The 20,302-nt window shown below is 37.5% G+C and overlaps 2 protein-coding genes across 2 annotated transcripts; both read right to left on the minus strand.

The window, feature by feature from the left end:
- Window positions 1-1,649: 1,649 nt before the first annotated feature.
- LOC113641570 (proline/arginine-rich end leucine-rich repeat protein) lies at window positions 1,650-7,532 on the minus strand. The gene is made up of 3 exons (XM_027144357.2): window positions 7,330-7,532; window positions 3,516-4,468; window positions 1,650-3,365 (listed from the first exon to the last, which is right to left on the minus strand). Exons 2-3 carry the CDS (start codon window positions 4,462-4,464, stop codon window positions 3,199-3,201), a joined length of 1,116 nt encoding a protein of 371 aa, XP_027000158.1. The 5' UTR covers window positions 4,465-4,468; window positions 7,330-7,532; the 3' UTR covers window positions 1,650-3,198.
- A 7,550-nt stretch (window positions 7,533-15,082) lies between these two features.
- Window positions 15,083-20,133, minus strand: zgc:113307 (uncharacterized protein LOC553753 homolog). Its single transcript, XM_027144358.2, has 4 exons — window positions 19,553-20,133; window positions 18,461-19,090; window positions 17,901-18,218; window positions 15,083-15,542 (listed from the first exon to the last, which is right to left on the minus strand). The coding sequence occupies exons 2-4, from the start codon at window positions 19,080-19,082 to the stop codon at window positions 15,391-15,393; spliced, it is 1,092 nt and encodes a 363-aa protein (XP_027000159.1). The 5' UTR covers window positions 19,083-19,090; window positions 19,553-20,133; the 3' UTR covers window positions 15,083-15,390.
- Between the last annotated feature and the right edge of the window lie 169 nt (window positions 20,134-20,302).

Genomic DNA, 20,302 nt, shown 5'->3' on the forward strand with positions numbered 1-20,302 from the left:
AGGTTTTCTCAAGTAAAATATAAAGTCACCGTTAAGTTTGAAGAACATAAATATAAGCAAAGAAAGAAAGTGACGTCTGCAGCCTGCAGAAATGAGAGATTTTTGCTTGTTAAAGTGCTTTTTATGGATGTGGAGCCTGAGCTCGTGAACGTGAACCATCAGCAACCTTAAAAAAATATATAATAATATCACATATATATATATATATATATATATATATATATATATATATATATATATATATATATATATATATATATATATATATACGTAAAGAATTGCATCCAGTTTTAATGATGTGGAAAAACATTGTTTTGCAATCTAAGCAGAGATGTTGTAATAGAAGGAAGTGCTTCCACTTTGCACTTTATTGTACATGACTTCATACATTCATTCCATACAAGCTATTATGTATAAGACTGGAGTTTTTTCCCCCGTAAACTGGTTTGCTCACCTGTTTGTCAGTATTTCTCCTAATACAAACCCGTAGCCTCTGTGTATAATTTCCGTTTCCTGCAATTATCATTTCCTCTTACATAACCGTCCCAACATCCAGTCATAAAGGATATGAGCACATTTTAAATGTCTGTTCAGACATTTATTTATTTATTAACACTATACTGTTACTATAGATGCATCACAGATACACTTCTCAATATTGAACATGCAGCAAGAACTGAAAGATATTTTCTCGCTCTATATTTCAGTGCAACGTAATACAGTATATATTAATAGAAAAATATTTCCTTCTTATGATCAATTGTTTGCTGTGAACGTCCACGCTGACCTCAGAACATTAAGTGACGACATAGTAATTAATTTTCCTGAACCAACCTGTCTGCTTAATGCTGGTAATGAGGCGTGGTGACTTAGCACTTGGCAGGAAGGCAAACATCTTTTACTATTACAGCGGTGAGGCGTGTACACGTGTTTTAATTTCAGTTTAAGTATAAATATACAGTCTTAAATTTTTTTTTACATACTTTGATGTGTTAATGATTTATGTGTGCAGTAGTTAAGGACCATGACATACACAATGCCAGTTACAAAACTGCTTAAGATAAAATATCTAATTAGATTCTAGACAAATTATCTAGAAGAAAAAAAAAACAGTTTTAGTGATGATTCTCAATTTAGGTCCAGTTTAATGAATCCATTTTGCACGTTTTTCTCCATTTTTTCTCATTGATAAATGTCTCATTGTTGTTGTTTTTTTTCCTCTTTAAAATAAATCAAATTGTTTAACTGGAGCAATAATACTAATGTAGAAATGTACCTCATTTGTATGTTATATTTATTAAAGTTATTAATAAATAGAAATCCCACAGAAATCCCAAATAACCTAGATAGTTATTTCTAATGGATATTTTTATTTAATTTTTATTTGTGGTATATTGAGTTAACTGAGTGGTGTGAACTGTTGGCTCTTGGGACACAACATAAACTTACCCTTGGGGATAAATCTACATTCTACATCTTGTTAGCCACTAGATGGTATCATCTGTACTCCTCACGTAAGGAAAGGTTTCTACATAAAGATAGAGATTGTCTTCAATATGAAATCACCTTTATGTAGATATTACATTATCTCTCTCTTCTTTAATATGAATTAATATAAACACTTATCTATGAAGAAATAAAGAGTCTAGTAATCATTCAGTAATGTATTTAGAATGACATACATTTGAACCATAAACTCATTCACAGGTTGGACATTTTATGTTCCTCATGATTCAAAATAAACCGGTAAAAAACCCAGACTAGTTAACAGGTTATGTGCATATGATATCTCTTGGGCTTCCTTTTGCATCCTAATGTCCTCTTTTACACCTTTTACATATTCAGGACCTGCCATTGCTTTTATCAACACACATGAATGAAGATGTAAAGTGAGAAACCCATAGATAAGTGCAGGTTTTATTTATGCTCAAAAGATACAAAAAGGCAAGTGACAAAAAGGAATTATTTATTATTATTATTATTATTATTATTATTATTATTATTATTATTATTATTATTATTATTATTAACTTAAAAACACAGGCACATTAAGGACAGTTTAAACTACATGGTAGTCACGTTGTTCCCAGTTCTTTTAAAGTGACTATTTTCCTTTTATTAGTCCTCATACACTCATTGGCAACAGAAATAGGAACACCTGGACCCCTGATGATTTATGTAATCGTCTAGTCAGCTAATCATTGGGAGAATGACTCAGACTGGTTTGAGCAGACAGTAACTGTTATAAACGATGTTTATAACCACGGTGAATGAAAAAGCACCTCAGAATAAATTAAATGTATTTGGGCTACAGAACAGCCTCCTGGTTTCACTCCTGTCACTCGAGGAACAGAAAAAAAATGCTTGAGTTTGTAGCCATCGCTTTCATGTTCTTGGCTGACGGGAATGGAATCTGTTTTGTTCTTCTGCTTGTGTAGCCATCTCAAAGTTCTAACTGTGCAGTCTCTAACTCTGTAGTCTGAGATGCTTTTCTGCACAGCACACTTGTTTATTTGGGTCGGGCTCTAACCATACTTCTCTGATGTCTCTGATCTCCCTGATCTCCTTCGACTTTATAAATGCAGTTCTACCCACAGAACTGTCCCTCAATGGAAATTTTTTAGACTTTAGAGATATGAGATTTCCAGGAGTTTATGATTTACTGCAATTCTCAAACCAACTAAACTTGCCGCAGTTAAAGTCTCTATGATCACATTTTCCCCATTCTGGTTGTGATTCTCTTTTGGATGAACATTAACAGAAGCTTGATTTGTATCTGCACAGTGTTGTGCTCGTTGTGGATAACTGCATGAGTAAGCAGATCCCTAGCAGTGTCCCTAAGTGGCCTGTGAGTGTATAAGCAGCCTTTTTGACTGCAATTTTGCTTTTTCAATACATTATTTATAACACTCTACACTTCGGTTAATGCACCATCATTTCCTTGATATTGTAGTTAATACTGTTGCATCACAAGGACATAAAATCATATGTGTATCTTTAATGCCGTCATGCTCAAAGCAGTTGTTCCTAAATGAAGTTTAATAAATATGCTTTCAGAAGCTCAGACAAACATTCCTCAAGCTACCAAGCAACTGTATATTGCTATTTCTTTGTGTATCCCATAGTACTGTTAAATCAATCAGTACTGTCAAGTGGACAGGAGCACTGTGCATCGAGAAGATTGCAGACATCCATCCTCTATATCATTAATGAGTGGAGATGTCTAAAGCACATGATGACGTCCATTGGGATGGGCGGGGTCAAGTGGTTACCGTCCAGTCGCAGGTACCTCAGCTTGGGCATGCTGTCTGGATCATGTACATCCTCGCTAGGTGTAAAGGGACAGATCTCTGTTCCATTGATACCTAGAAGAGGAAGGCAACAGTGTTTAATTACTAGTTATATTAAAGCTTGTTTCACAGGTCTAGACAAAACGGAAATAACATGATAATTGAAGGTTGGTACAGTACATTGATGATAATAAAAAGAATCAAGGAAGTGCGAAGGAAACATACTCTCAATATTATTGTTGTTAAGGTGTAGATGCTCTAGGTGCGCGTTGAACTGCGGGACGGTAGACAGATTGTTGTGCGACAGGTGCAAATCCAGCAGTGTGCTAATGTTGAATACCTTTTTTGGGAGGCCCTTGTCAGTCAAATGGTTGTAGTTAAGTCTAACAAAAGCTAGGCTTGTGAAGTCCTTGAAATAGTTCTGGGGAATTTCTTCAATGTTGTTCCTGTCTAAGAACAACTGGGCAATGCTGTTGGGTATATTTGCAGGCATCTTCCTTAAGATATTGTGAGCCAGATTAAGCTGGATCAGATTCTTAAGATCTTTAAAGAGATTCTTGGCCAGGTTGGTGTTGCTGATCCTGTTATGGTGTAAGTCCAGGAGAGCAAGGTGTTCCATCTTGCTGAAAGCACCAGGGGCGATCTTTGAGATCAGATTACGACTGAGACGGAGTTGCTCCAAACCGGCAGGCAAATTGCTTGGGATTTCCTTTAAAAGGTTCCTCTGTGCATATAGATGCAGCAGGTTTGGAAGCTTCTCAAACACTTGTTTCTCTATAGACCGAATGCGGTTATTTCCTAGGTTTATCCACTTGAGCTCTGTTGCGTTGTTAAAGGAGGCTGCAGTCACTGAATCAATGTAGTTGTTCTGTAGATAGAGATAGTGAGTGCGAGGTGGGATGATCGGGACCTTGCGGAGGTTGCGGTTCTCACAGTACAAGGCGTTTGGGTAGGAAGGGTGGCACAGGCATTCCCTTGGGCAGTCTGCGAATGAAGAAGGTGGACCAATGATAACAGGAGGAAAATCAGTGGGCTCCTTGGGTTCTAGTACTTTCTTGGGAAGATCGTTATTGGTGGGAGGTTTTGGTCGAGGTCGTGGTCTAGGCTGCTGTCCCCAAACATCTATGGTAAGGAGAAGAAGAAGCAGAGAGCAGTATCCTAGCTCAGCCTTCATCGTTCTAGGGTAAAAGAGATTGCACACTATCAGTATTATTACCTAGCAATTAATAATAATAACTTGCAATTTAATCTTTGGTATTTGATCATATCTCAAATATTTACCAGAAAAAGCCAGGTAATTCATTATTACACTCTCTAGGCTATGGTTATGTCATTGATATTGTGATATCATAATTTCTAATATCATTCTTAGTGACATAACCAAACCCAGCTAAATGCACATGCCAGACCAAAGAGACAAGTTGAAGTATTCTCTTTATGCTGTTACGGTAGTTAAAACATTGCAGACATGCATCACCACACTCGTGAATATCATGTCACACACTTAAATAAACAACCTTGCACTAGATTTTCCAGGTTGCTAGCTCCTGTCTCTGGGTGCATAGTTTCAAATAAAGACCCATTTGTTTAAGGCATGACTAGATTCAGAGAGAGGCTGACACTCAATGAGAGAAACAGAGAATTACAAAGTCCTCTGAGATGCTGCAGGAAACCTGCAACCAGCCAGTCATAAAATTGCTGTGAGTGTCTGCTTCTGCTTTCACCACACATCTGATACACAGACTGCTGAAGGGAGCACAACTTCAAAGGTTGATGCCTCCCGTGTACAACATGTGGAAATGAGTTACGCCTGTATCGTTGGAGATGCGTATAATCGTGCCAAGAAGTGAACTGTACATCAACGTTTATCGTTTGATATACTGATATTCTTTGGGTTTTTGTGTATTCCATTTTGTTAATATTAGTTCTCTGGCCGTAATTGATTAGTCAGCCTGTATTTTTCATAGGTGAGACATTTAATAAAGCAAAATATGGAGGCCATTTTTATTGGATCTCTGGATGTTAACTATCTACAATGTGCTTCTGTAGTTCATCCCAACTAACAGCTTGTAGTAAAGATAAATACCAATACGATGTTGTACTTCATGTCATTTCCCCTTCTGTCCATCACGTCTGTCATTAATAGTTTAACTTTTAACCAGAGCAACCACAGGAATATCCACAATGAGCAATCGTAACACAACGATCCATATGTAATGGTTTTTACAAAATATATGTAATGTTCATCCTGTTTATTTAATTTGTTTTGAATGTGGTTAAGCTCATTACATCTGTTTTAGTATTAACGGACATTTGGCAAACACATACACACAAGTTCCAAGTTATAGTGTAATATTTCTTGATAGTATTTCACTAGAGAGTGGATTTAGGACAAAGAGACATTGTATTGAATGTTAAAGTACCAAAGTCAAGTCATGCTGTTTGGGGAAAGATGGAAATTTTGATCCAGCCTCAGAAATCCGACATCATTGGTATCGAATTTCAGCTTAACCCATGTTCAGATTTATTGTTCATATATTTATGAATTATTAACAGGAAAGCCAAGCCTAGCTCAGCATGAGTCCTGATCACAAAAGTGTTGGATTGCAGCCATCTGGCTGAGTGACAGCTGTCTAATCAGCGACAGCAGAAAGTAAGGGAGGCGTCTGGGTAACAAGGAATACTGGGAAAATGTGGGTTTGTTTTTTAGGACAGCTGAATGCTTGCTTTGGGTGGGACCCAAATGAAAAGCTGACATGCAAGGTGGTGAGGTACTGTACTAATCTCCAAATAAAGGTCTCAAAGCTGTCTTGATTGAGATATTTCACAGGGTACTGATGTCATGGCTGAGAAGGATTTTTGAAGATATCTGTAATTAGCTTAAGTAAACATGTATTTGTCTACACACAATAAAAATCTGAGAAGGACGGAAGAACTGTTTGCTTAAACACAGTGAATACATCTGAATGCGTGTTTAATTCCCACCATTGTTTGTGCTTGCACAATTGCCCTTACTTCAGACGTCTACAATAATATTGTTGTCAGAAATTAGAGGCTTACAAGAGATGAGAGACTTTACAGATTTTGATCTCCAGACTGGACAATTCTAAGGTCATTACAGGCTTTCATGTCCTATCTTTTAAACCAAATCACTGCCAGGAGAGTTTCTTTGCTTAGGAAAGTTACATAAGTAAGAAAAACCATCTGCACAGGAAGGTTTTCATTGGTCTCCTTCTAGGTCAAATTATTCACAACACATGTGACATTCAAACAGTGGAATGTGTGCTCCTGCTTATTGTTGTTATATTGAATGTCGGGTCTCTTTATAGAGATTTTTCCATAGATCAAGGACTGAATCTTGGTAAGGAAAGTTTGACAGGTGAAAATAAGATCTACAGATGGGGAACGGCTTCAGCAGCTTCTGTTATGTATGACTGCAATGTGTCTGAAATTAAATTCAATGATAAATAGTTTCTGCTGTCCAGTCTTCTGACTTGCCCAAAAAAGGATATGAATGCATTGAAAATTGTGATGCGGTGAACAAGGAATGAAGAATGAAGCTTGGCAACATCTGCGTAATCGATGTAAGGAAGATTTGAGAAGAACTGTTTGCTAATCTATTTATTTACTTTTTTAAAAAGTACTTTTAATTCCATTTATAGAAGAGCTTGCATTTGAAAAGTGCAGAAAGTGTTGGGCGTAGGCACTCCCTTGTGCTAGGGAGATTAGGACTTAGTTGTTTTCCTGAACCTCCATGAATGCATGAATAAACAGCACCCAAGTAAAGCATCAACACAGCAATACATTCACTTCTATTAATAAATCGGCATTAGATGAAACAGTACTGATGATTGAACCTGCAAAATGGAAAATCATAGAAGAGAGGACAAGTTGGAGGGTTTCTATAGAAACAGGGCAGCAGTGTGCATGGCATCAAGTGCTACTGTAAGTGCCAACCTGTTCCGACACAGCAAGTTTCCCTGATGTTTTACCCTTCACTAACAGTTTCCAAAGAAAACAGAATATATTTTAATCTTACCTGTTGTTGGTACTACACAGTACTCTTTTTAACTTCTTTCTTACTCTCCCTTCTTCCTTGTTCTACCAAACTTTGCTCTCTTCCTTAAGCAGGCTGCCTATTAGGTCTCTGCTGCCTTGCTTTTCTGTCTGAAGGTCAGCTGTGCTGCCTCTCTCTCTCTCTCTCTCTCTCTCTCTCTCTCTCTCTCTCTCTCTCTCTCTCTCTCTCTCTCTCTCTTTCGCTCTCTCCCTCTCTCTCTCTCTCTCTCTCTCTCTCTCTCTCTCCCTCTCTCTCTCTCTCTCTTTCGCTCTCTCTCTCTCTCTCTCTCTCTCTCTCTCTCTCTCTCTCTCTCTCTCTCTCTCTCTCTCTCTCTCTCTCTCTCTCTCTCTCTCTCTCCTACCCCTGAGGAAAGTGCCTGAGTCTAAATGCCCATCCCTCACAAAGAGGATATGTTCTCATCTCCTTCCCCTGGGTGAGCTTTGGGTTAATGAGTGTGTGTGAGTGTGTGCGTGTGTATGTTTAAAGCTGAAAAATGCAAGGCTTGGATTTCTCATGTTCAGACATTGGTTCTGTGCTGTTTTGCTGTGTCACATGGATACTTGGCCAGTTTTTCAATCAGCTTCATGTGTCCTTGATTTAAGTTGGCCAGCGATACCACAGAATCTTGGAAGGCTGGGCTGCTTTGGGTTCCACAGACTCTCAAGATGGCATGATTGTGCATGACCTTAATAATGGCACTTTTACTGTATGAGCAAGCTTTTTTTGTTTTCGCAGCCTCTTTCTCACTTTGCCTGCAGCTGAAGGTTTGGAGTCTGAACATTTCTCATGCAGCTTAGCAGAACACATGCACTCGTGCACTCCACAGAGATGCTTTAGGAATGGGGACAAATATAAACACGATGAGCTATATCATCTGCTTTCTATTAAAATGATGCAGTTTATTTTTGAGCTTCATGTGTTTATTTTGTACAATTTGATTTCTGCGTTGCCCAGCTGCGGTCCCATATGGAAAAGATATATCCGCTCACTCACTCTTAGTATGCGCACGGATGTGGAGCTTGTCCCAGGAGCGCTGGGCTTGAGGCAGGAATGAAGCCTGGCAGGGATGGCAGTCATTTGCAGGGCATTGTGCATATACACATCCATACACTTATTCACAACTATGTACAATTTTATCTTAATTAAAACCACCTACTGGGAGGTGAGATGTGTTTTTGTTTTAATTCTTGAAATAGAAGAAATGACTGTATCTTAATTGCAGTGTAAAAAAAAAAACAACCTTCCACTGTAGGAAACCACACTGGAGTGAACTTCTCACCACTAAGCAATAAATAATTAACGACATTTTATTATTAAAGCGACGCATAGTTATCTGGAAATATACAGATTTACTCCCGGCAGAATTGTATCTTTTATTTTTATATGGACTAAAAATTCCCAAACCATTCTCTGCTATTGTTCAGTGTTTTTTTTTTTTGTGGTTGCAATTATTTATCTGCTGCTGATCCAATCCCATAATTTCATCTTGCTTTTTCGTTCTTAATGTTGCTCAGTGAAGGCCAAAACAAAAGAGACATTGTTAGAAAGTCTAGAACTGATCTTTTTCATGTGGCAAGGGTGTTCCTGAGTCTGTCTCTTGATGACAGTTCAACATGTGCCCGTGGGATAGAACTTAACCACTGCATGTCTGAGATAAAGCAGAGCCGCTCAGAATAACAAGAGGTTTCAAGTAGCTTTGCTACGGTCTCACCACTAGCCATGCTAGATCAATAAGGTGGAAGTTCGCATTCAAATTAATTAGGTCAAATCATGCATCCAGTGTACATCGATTCTGTAAAGCAGTGAAAGTTTTACCAGCAAAAACATACAACTGAATTCATATTAAATTTTAATGCAGTATTTTGCAGTAATCAATAAGAGCTAAGCACAAAGAGAAACTTTAACTTGCATCACATTTGGCAAAACGTGTCACTTCTGGTAAAATTGGTGGGGCTCTGTCAAGACAATAAGTCCTCACAATAACAATTATTAACATGTAAACCTATCTTAGTTTCTTATTTATCCCTTAAACTCGACAGTGAATCTGTAATTATAACCGACCTTTAATATTAATCTCATTGTAGATACTGCATACACTGTAGATAGAAAAATGCATCATGGTTATTAAAAATCTGCTGCCAAATAAACAGATTAATCAGCTGACACCTGTAGCGGTTAATTTACACATTGATCTCTCTTCACAACTCATGTAAAAACTCAAAGACTGTGATATAAAACATAAATGTGTGTGTGTGTGTGTGTGTGTGTGTGTGTGTGTGTGTGTGTGTGTGTGTGTGTGTGTGTGTGTGTGAGTGAATGTGAATATATCATAAAGCAGTCAACTCCACTCTTGTTCTCTTATAATTAATAATGATTAATGGACTCAATCCATCTTTTGACAAAGACGATGATAATGAAAGGCATGCATCAGACTTGGCTTAAAGCACAAACTAAAAACTAACATGTCTAGGCTTGTCAAAACTAACCTTGTCAAAGGATTCCTTTGATGGATTTCATCATATGAACCGGGATGAAAAGGTAACACTGCTTCCTCACTTTTTTAATACAACTAATACATGTTTATTTAATACGTGTGTGTGTGTGTGTGTGTGTGTGTGTGTGTGTGTGTGTGTGTGTGTGTGTGTGTGTGTGTATATGTGTGTGTTGCACAGACAAACACATTTGTTTGTCTGCTTTACAGATGTTGATATATGGCCATGTTCCACTGTGATAACAGGAAGCAAACAGTGAAGTCACTTGCTTGTTAAAGAATATCATGAAACCACCAAGCAAGCTTGTTCTCCTCCCAGGAATGATGGCATTAACCGCAGCGCTTGGTTCTTGGAAATGTTGAATCAAAAAATCTGTAACACTAAAAAAAAAAAAAGTGAATGAAATGTAATAAAAAGTTAACAAACAAATATATATTTGTGGGCAGTAGTGGTTCAAGTGGTTAAGGCTCTGGATTGTTGGTCAGAGGATCAAGGTACAAGCCCCAGCACTGCCAAGCTGACACTGTTAGGTTCTTGAGCAAGGCCCTTAACCCTTCCAGCTCCAATGGTGCTGTATCATAGCTGCCCCTGCCCTAACCTCCTCAGTTGGTATATGTGAAGAGATGAATTCCACTGTCCTGTAATGTATATGTGGCGATAATAAATGCTTCTCTGTCCCAATTCAATAAATGTAGATAGAAGCAACATGCAACTTAAGATAATTTTGACTAACATCTTTTTTTCAGTGAAGTACATCAGTGAGCGTTATTTTTGATTCATTTGTTTTTAATAGTTTCTGCAGGTGATTAACATGAAGTAAGCTTAGTTTAACTCTGTTGTCAGCAACAGCTCGTCCTACAGTATATGCACATGTGTGCTGGCCTGGGAAAAGCCATCTCATGGTTAAAGTTTCTGTCCTGAGCTAAAAATTATTATTATTTTTTTTTTTAAAAAACACAGTATATTTCTATACACATGGACAATGCTTGCACGATATAATATAGTGTGGTTTGGGAACGTTATTCTCACCTCACATTAGAAAAAGTTCTAAATGATTTTTAGTACCTTATTCTGCTCTGCTGTTTATAGGACGTCACAGGTCATTTCTCATTCGTCAGACTTCCCATTTCTCACCTGACACCCTGTCTGTCCTATCCCTGTTTAGGCTGACTTCTAAGTTTCCTCATCCTAATAACAATTATGCCCTTACACATTATCATTTTCAAAAGCAGCATGAAGATCTGTCTTCCCCAGCTGCTTTGTTTTCCCTCCTAACAGCAAATTTAGACTTGACCAGACATCTAATCTTGTTTCTTTGTACCACCCATAATAAAAATAAAATAAAAAAAAGAATAAAGAAGTAGCGTAAATGATAGTTTGTTTTATTTTTTTTTTTGCCTGCTTCACAAGACCTGAAGTCAACTGGGTTTTGATCACTCAGCATTGTCAAAAATGAAGGAAAAAAGTACCGTACTGTAAGTCTGTTCTGGGTGTCCAAGTTATATGGCACCATAAACACTGTAAAGAATTCTGTCGGTCATGGAGGTCTGTTACATGCATCCAGACTGAGTTTCATTAAGTTCTGCTAACCAAGCACCTTCTCCACCCTGGAGTTATGACCGAATTAACCACACAAACTTTACAACCTCCTCTGGGTTTTGAATGTGTCTAAGTCAACAAAAAAAACTAGTCATTCCCTGCTGAGGACAAAGCCAACAGTGTTACAAGTCAATCAATTAAGACAAGATTACTGTCTCACACGTTCACATTATAGCTACCAGGAGAACCAGTTAAGAACATGTTGACTGCTAAATATGATGAGATTTTTAAGACACCGGTCATAAACATGCCTTGTCTGTTACATCAATGGTGCAGCAAGATTTCCTGGTTTGAAAACTTGTGTTATTATGATGCGTATTGGAAGCAGGAAAAAATAATTACAACAAAAACTTTGGGGTGGCCGTTTAATTGAGAAGCGGTATTTCTGTTAGCTGTCTAACCAGCCAGTATAGCCAGTTTCCCAGCTAATGCTAGGAAGCTGAATATCCTCCTATCCGGGCAAGACTGTATAATTTGCTAACCTTCTTCAAACCTACCGTACAGATAACAAACATCACTAAGATTAGCTAACTGATAGCAAACAGTCAAACGGGTCAACGCAAGTAGGAGTTCAGTATTGTCTCAAATTTCCTTCGTGCATTGATTCATTTATTGAGACATTCATTGATTCATCTTCAACTGCTTTATCCTGGTCAGCGTCAGGAGCACCAGAGACAATTGGTGGGACTCCAGTCCATTACAGGTCCATTATAGGATCATGGATTTCCCCTATTTCTGTTTGAACGTTACTAGCTAAAGAGTTACACGCTAAACTCAGGGACATTGAGATTGATCTTACAGTCCATAAAGTATTGGAGGTTTTACTGGGTATGAGATCAAATGTAATTTTCTCCTGTTACTTTATCTTGCATTACATATTATGGCCACATTATTTATAATATTAAGACAGTTTTATAGTAGATGATTTGTATGGTTTAAACTGTTCATTCATGACATCAGTGACTCTACTGTCCCACCCGAAATGTATGAATGCATGACAGTTTATTCACTCGATTTATTTTTACAGACCATGGAGTTTGTTTATTATATTTCCTCATCCTCCCTGAAATTAGTTCCTGGTAACGTCATAGTACATACAAAATGACTCTTCTCCCTATTGTGTTGCCAGAAGGCATGGTAAACATGCTATTAGTTTCAACCTTGAGAACTCACTGATGCTTACAAAATCTGTAAACTCCTTTCCGGGTGGTTCTTCCTCAAACCTTCCTCACCTGCCAGCATGAGCCTGATTATGCATCAGTTCCTCCTGCTTCTTTGTAAGGATCTATTTTCACAAACTAATGAGGGAATAAATGCTGCATGCCCTAGCGGCTTGTACCTTCCAAGAACAAACTTTTTATGGAAAATCTAGGTTGTATATTTTGAAGTTTTTAATATCCATACTGAGAACAGTGTACTCTTTCTCACTCAGTCTGGGTTTAACAAGGAAAAGATGCCAAATGCTAAAGTTGTAGCTGTCTTTCAGAAATTGCAGTCATTCAATAGAGGAATACTGTATGTCCTCAAGAGACAATGTCAGTGACTGAAACCCAATCAGTGCATCACTGTTATTTTCTCCTCTCTTTGTTTTTGCCGCAACCTTATATAATTTGTTTCCTATTCTGAGATAGCTTAGGTACCACAGAGTCAGGGTTGCCAGGTATGCATTACAAAAACAGCTAAACAGCGATTAAAAAACTAACCGAAGTTCTAAAATTAGTCTCAAAAAATAAAAATAATAATCCGACCCTCCCTGTATTAAATACTAAACTCTCATTAATAACTACCGTTAATAATTGCCAAATAATTAAAAAATTTAAAAATTACATTCCTTTCCTAGGCCGACTTATAAATAGACAATTTATTGCTGTTTTAACCAAAATCAAAATCTTTTTTTTACAAAAATATAAATATAATATACAATATAATTGTTTACAACAATATATATTTTTTCAAAATATAATATATTTGTTTTTTACACCAGTGAATGCCTTGAATCTCTTTTTAAAAAAAAAAAATCTCTAGCCTACACTTATGCCGTTAAAATTTTTTATGCTTAGTCTAATGTAAGCAAAACATTATAAACCCAACATCAAAATGAACTCGTAGCAGCAGGTCAACAGAGTTCCATGGGAAAATGGTGGCACTGGCAACAACCCTGAAGAAGTAATCTACATGAACTTGTTATTTAAAAAAGGGCTTAGGTTTGCTTTTCTATAGAACTTCTAATTAAACTCATCAAAGCAAAACTGTCTGTGTGACGTCTCAATCCCACTCATGATCTCTAGTAATGTTTTTCCATTTAAAGTTCGCTTATTTTAAAGAAATAGTGGAAAAAGCATTGGTACCATTTAGTGGTTTCTCAGCTGTTCTGTTATTGTTTCTCTGGTGAAAGTGAGTCCAGGGACATTCTCTGACTGGAAATCTGGGATTTTGCTTTAGAGGCAAAACAATGCCTCCATGGCACCGGCCAAGAGTAAAAAGCTTGTCTCAGTGCCATAGAATGTAGTTGAACCCATGACATCTTAGAAAGTTTTAAAGGGTGGGGAAAGTTGGTAACATTATGGTAACCAAAATATCAGATGCTCTAATAAAATAAAAGACTGACCAGGGGATTGGAACGACAGGGCATGTTATCAGCTTCGACCTGGGACTGCAGTTTCATTGATTCATGTGTCCTAGCAATTTTTTTAGGACACTGAGATGTAGCTTTTTATTGTGCTTCAACCTCATCAGCAAAATAGATCCCAAATGTCTTTAATTATCCTGAAGCTTATCAAACCAAGCAGGTTAGCAGGAAGTATTTAATATGTATAAATGTATATAAACGTATATACATAACAGCTGTGATAAAGTATTAAAACTATGGTCAACACATTAAATAATTATAGTTGCCCTAGTACAAGTATAATATTACCCTAGTAGCAGTATCCAAATAGGAGTAGAAACATTGCCTCATCAAACAAGGGGGTAAGTGATGTCACTGTGTGAACATCGCAGCATATTTGGTATGTTGTGATTTTGAAGATGAGCACATTTTTTTTGGGTGGGTTGGATTGTGGGTATCATATATTAGTCTGATTTGCCCTGCAAGACCTTGTAGTAACCCTGAGCATTATCATAATAGCTTGGGGCATGACAACTTTAAAACTTAGCAAACACAGAGATTATAATTTGGACCTGTTTCAAATTTTATATTCCAAGGCTTGTAGCATTAAATATCTGGAGATAGTCATGATTTTGTGAGTTAAATACATGGTTTAAAAGGGTCATGGTTTGGCAGTTGTTTTTTGAGCTTGTTCTGAATGGTTAGTGCATCAGTTTTACCCTGAAGTCCTAGCAACCCTGAGCACTACTGCACATCTTTGTCCTTGGAGTATAAATCTTATTGCACAACCTAAGTGTGTATAATTTGGACCTATTTTTGATGTTATGTGCCAAGGAGCTTGAATGTTTTTACTGACTTCTGTGCTAGTTTCTGACTTAGTTGTGAAGACCATCGGGCTGGTTTTACCCTGCACCAGTATAATCTTGGCTATTGGAGTATAATTACACAATCTATGTGTTATACTTAATTTGAATCTATTTTCAATTTTCATGCTGAGGCTTGAGGAAGGCAGCATGACATGACAAATCCTTTTGCTCATGCTTATGAGATTTAATTTGGTCAGAAACCTAACCGTGCTCTTGACAAAATATATCAACACAGATATTGTGTTAGAAGGAAAACAGCTGGACAGAAAAATGTTAAGGAAATATCAACATGTATTTTATTTATTTGAAAGCTGACCGTTTACATATGAGATATCATTTACAATAAGTCCTTTCATTTCTAGTCTAAAAGCATCTTTAATTTTATTTTTCAAAATCTTGGTGTACAGCCTTGCAGCATTTATAGTACAGAGAGTCTTCACAAAGATGAAACTGGCAACATTAAAGTAGCTGGAACAGGTCAGATATAAATATTTTGAAGGATTCGGAGACAGTAAACCCAGTCAGGAGGTAGCTGATGATACTTTATCTCATTGCCTTCCAGCCGCAATATCTTTATATGTGAATATGAAGTTATATCCACTGTCCTGCAGAGACTGCTGATGTTAAATTCTAGAAAAAAAGAATCAATTAAATCAAACAATTTCACATATAATTTCAGTTTTCAAATTACAGACTGAAAACATCTCAAACTGTGAAGAATCCTGGTCCTGCAATATTGAAATTAGTACTGAAAACTCTGCAATAAAATTTATTTGTTTCTTCCTAATGTTGTTTCCGTAAGTATAATCATTCTCAGCTCTTTGAAAACCATATATATATTAGTCATCCATGCTGTCATCATCTGGACCACAAGAAAATATCACACTCATACAGAAGCTCAGTTCAGCTCAGACTAAATAAAAAGGTTGTATTTGCATTTTATTGGCCATATTCCTGCAGCTGGTACACCGAAAGATGATGTTTGTCAAAGTCAAGAAGACTGTCTGAAACATTCAACAAGTTTGGTCTGGTTGATGATTGTATTCTGTGTCATCTCTGCTGAAGATCTGTGGAATATAAGCCCTCATTCTTTCCTCCCGCCAGTAAGAATACGAGGAACCAAATGTTTCCACTTTCTAAAGGCGCAGGTCAGAACGTTCTGTCTTTTTCCTGTTTTTAAGCTAATGTCTGTTTTTTTCTTTTCGATTCTAATATTCTGTCTGACAAAAACAAAACATCTCTCTTTAATAACTGTCCAATATGAATCCTTTTTTTATTATATTGATGCTCGATTACAACTGGAGGGCTCGGGTTAACGCAGGCTGTTTGTTTTCTATTGTTCGAAGTGTCAAATCCGAACTGATCACAGTTTAAACAAAAACAAAATCTAGTGGTGATTCTTCTAATAATAACAAACATGCTTATGAAAAAAAGAGTAGTGTAGGAGAGAACAGAAAGTGCATTTGGCACTGTTAGAGTCATTCTGGAGTGTTCACAGATGATTCCAGATGTTTCTCCTCTCTCCCCTCCCATCGCTCCTATTTCATTAGCTAACCCACCCCTCAATACCACCCACCCCCAACTTTTGAACCTCACAGCATGAAAAAAATCTGTCCTTCCCTTCATACATATCACATTTTTCATAATATTTCTCGTGGACTTGTCACGTCAAAATATTAAAGCCACGTCAACAGAGATTACATCATGCATGCGACTTGGAAGCATGACGATTCCCATGACTGATATCCAGCCTAGAAACACTACAACTAGCTTCAGATATCAAACAGCACAAGACTATAGGTTCTGTGTTGAAACAATGATAACAGAAAAACTTCTGCATGAAAGAGGTGGCACTGTGTAGTGTATAGTGCATGATTGGATTAATAAATCAAGTTAATTTAGTGTACTGACTGTCAGGGCTAACAAATCCACCAACTCCAATTACAGTTACTGTACAAACACGGACACCCAGGACTCCATTTCCCACAGCGCACACTCTATTAACAGTCAATCTAATCACACGTACACCAACAGTCTCCCCTTTATAACTAGACTTTCACACGCACACCAGTCTCGAAGTATAAATTTCAGTTTACGTTACGTTCTGACTAAACCAAACCGTTGTTCACTGTTTATGCTTTCCTGGATTGACCTTGTTTCTGTAAAAGTTGGCACACTTAAAATTGCATCTGTCTCAGCATTTCTATTGCGTACTACTGTTCATACCAAACAGACTGCTTACGTTCCAAAATATACTTCTGTAATATATTGAGACCACTCTAAATAGTGATGATTTTTTTCCCCATTATTATTATTATTGATACTATACGATTATTTTTGAATTCATGAATTGTCCCTGACCTTTTCAATGAGCATTACAGCAGCTGATGTTTTGAATGATCTAACTTGGATAAAGTGGATTAACATTTTACTCTCAGCATGCTGAAAAATAATTAGATTCTAATCGAGTTTCCAGACACAATCTGACTTCCAAGTCACTTAGAAACATGGTACAGTTACACAGCAGATTGCATGGGATTGTTTATTTTCTGTGAGACCGGGTTCTTGAAACAATATCTCAGTATTTAATTGTCTTTGTATTGTTCTTTGGTTTTCTTTGGATATTTTTGAAGCATATTACTGCCGTTAATTTTTAATATAAAATTGTTAATAATATCTAAACTGGTCAGTGGTATCAAATAAAATTCAATAAAAAAGTGCATACATAAACCTCCCCTATAAATCATTCACAACACACACACTTACTGTGTTTGAAAGTAAATTTTACACACAGAATAGCCTCTTTCTTTGGGATATTTAGAATCAGGCCCTAAATTCCCTATGACATAATAGCTTATGAATCATGTTTTCCTCTACTTCCTTTCTAAGTAGCAGATGTCATTTTTAGAAGGTGCCAAAACATTATGTCAGTCCAAGAGGGCATTCAGGGAGAAAAACGATTCATGAACCTGCATTTTTATATCTCACCTCCGATTTGGTTAACCTCTAGGTAAAGGTACTGCAGTGTGGTGGGAACAACAGGGATTTCAGTTAGCTGATTGAAGGAGAGGTCCAGTTCCACTAGAGATGTCACGTTGAAGACACCACGAGACAGGCCATCGTTTTTCAGCCGGTTGTTTCGTAGACGTAAATAACAGAGTCTGTTAAACCCTTGAAGGCTGTCCTCAGCTATGCCTGTAAGAGCATTGTGTGAGAGGTATAGCTGCTGAACAGCTGGAGGCAGATGCTTGGGGAAAGTGTCCAGGAGATTCTGACTGAGGTCCAAAAGATTTAGATGTGAAAGGCCTGGTGATGGACATGACAAACAGACACAACACTTTGGTTCCTGTGTTTACATTTTATAACTATGACAGTTACAATTTACTTTTTCCACTTCTCAAAAAAAGTTTTTTTTGGAAGTGAAATTGGATTTTATAAGGATTCAGTAACTATTAGAAACTATTTGGCTTAGATTATAAAAAAGGGAAGAGGGCAAGTTACAAATCAGTACAATGAAAACTGTACAGCACCTTAATTTTAGGCCATACCTTTGAAGTCAGTTTCTCCAATAGTTTTCAGATGATTTCCTTGAAGCAGAAGCACTGTTAGATTCTCTAAGTTTTCGAATGCTCCAGGGCCAATTTTCTCAATTTGATTGTAAGCCAGTCTTAACTGCTTGAGTCCACCAGGCAGCCCTGCTGGCACCTCGGTCAAGTTGTTATGATTCATGAAGAGGTTCACTAATTGGGTCAGATTGAGCAGTGACCTACCGTCCAGTCTCTCACTGAGAAGCTGGTTTTGGTCCAGAATGAGCCAGCGCAAATTAGTGGTGTTGGTAAAGGCTAAAGAGCTAAAGCCATTGATCGTGTTACCCTGCAGGAAAAGGTATTTTGTTCTGGAGGGAAGACTTTCAGGAAACTGCTCCAGGCCTTTGTGGTCACAGTACAAAGCCGTGGGCCACTGAATTGCACAGTCGCATTTTGCAGAACAGTTCTGGTTGCTCACCATCCATGACCAACTGGAGGCCATGCGATTCCTGAGGGTGAAAAGTGTGGGCTCCCCTAAAAATCGCTCAATCTGCAGAGGCAAGCCACCATAATCATTGTCTACAGTAATGGCCTGTTTTTGCCCACACACAGAAAGTATTACTAGAAGCAGCCTGATGTCCATGGGTCGGCCTGAATAAGATAAACAAAAACAGTATGTAATGACACACTGTGCTCCTGATATGGCTATTATTACAGGGTGCACAGGGTGCACAGGATGCACCTTTAGAAACATGCAAACCATGGGAAGCATAGTTTTATTAAATAGCAGCTTGCACATAGGCCATTTGGAAAATAATATTAGTTGTGGCTTGTTTATTTCTGTAGCTCATCAGCTTTTTCCAGTGTAATACAGACAGATATTGCCTTAATTCTTTTCTGATGTCTTAAAAATCAATTATGTACCATTTTGCATGCATTCCTTAACTTTAATTAGTTTTGTTTTGCATAGTTTAATCTAACCCTGAATGACTGAAAACTGCTCTTCTTTTTCTTCTAACACTGCATCATTTTTTTCCATTTCAGACATGTGAGAAGCAGCCAAAGCATGATAAACATCATAATTTTGTTCACATGTAGCAAGAATGTGCATACCTTTCTTTCCAGCTGAAGGGCTTCAGTCTGCAGAGTCCCTCATACAGGTTTGTCTGTTTTCTTATTGCGGCAGTGTACACAGGATACTGCAAGGTGTTTGCACAAGGTTCACCGAGCCACTGAAGAATTCCTCATTACTTCAGAGACAAAACCGACAGTCCTTCAGGATTTCTATTCCATACCCGTCAACTTCCCACCCTCTGCCTGTTTCTCCGTTTGTAGCCTATGGTTGCAGTCTGGCTACTGTGCAACATTTGAGAAATGGGGCTGGAAAAGGGTAAAGAATGATGGAGTGTAAACCTTATAAATCTTGATTGCAAGATATCAAATAAATTCAAGCACCTTTTCTGCAGAGTTCCCTCAGCATCCATATTAATGGGTTGTCATGTAATGCTTATACTATACTATATCATGCAATATTATCTATAGATGTTGTTTAACCTAGTGCATTTTATGCAGCAATGTATGCCAATGATGCGGAAAAATGCTATTAGCAGCAGATGGCCATTTAGTCTGATTTCCTGGAACGTGCCAAATTACAATTGATTTATATTTTTATTTTGTTCAGCAAATGTTTTTATTCCCACTCTATCTAATGAATGCCATATGAGGCTGCTTAGGCCTGCAGCTGCCAGGGAGCCCCTCATGAATGTTGTCCTATTAGGATATGTGGACAATAAAAATTTTAAATATCGTTTAAAAAAAAATAGTTTAAGTTCATATGTTCCATCATGGCTGTGGTATAAAAGT

Source organism: Tachysurus fulvidraco, chromosome 2 (assembly GCF_022655615.1).
Source record: "Tachysurus fulvidraco isolate hzauxx_2018 chromosome 2, HZAU_PFXX_2.0, whole genome shotgun sequence".
In the NCBI taxonomy this organism is placed as follows: Eukaryota; Metazoa; Chordata; class Actinopteri; order Siluriformes; family Bagridae; genus Tachysurus; species Tachysurus fulvidraco.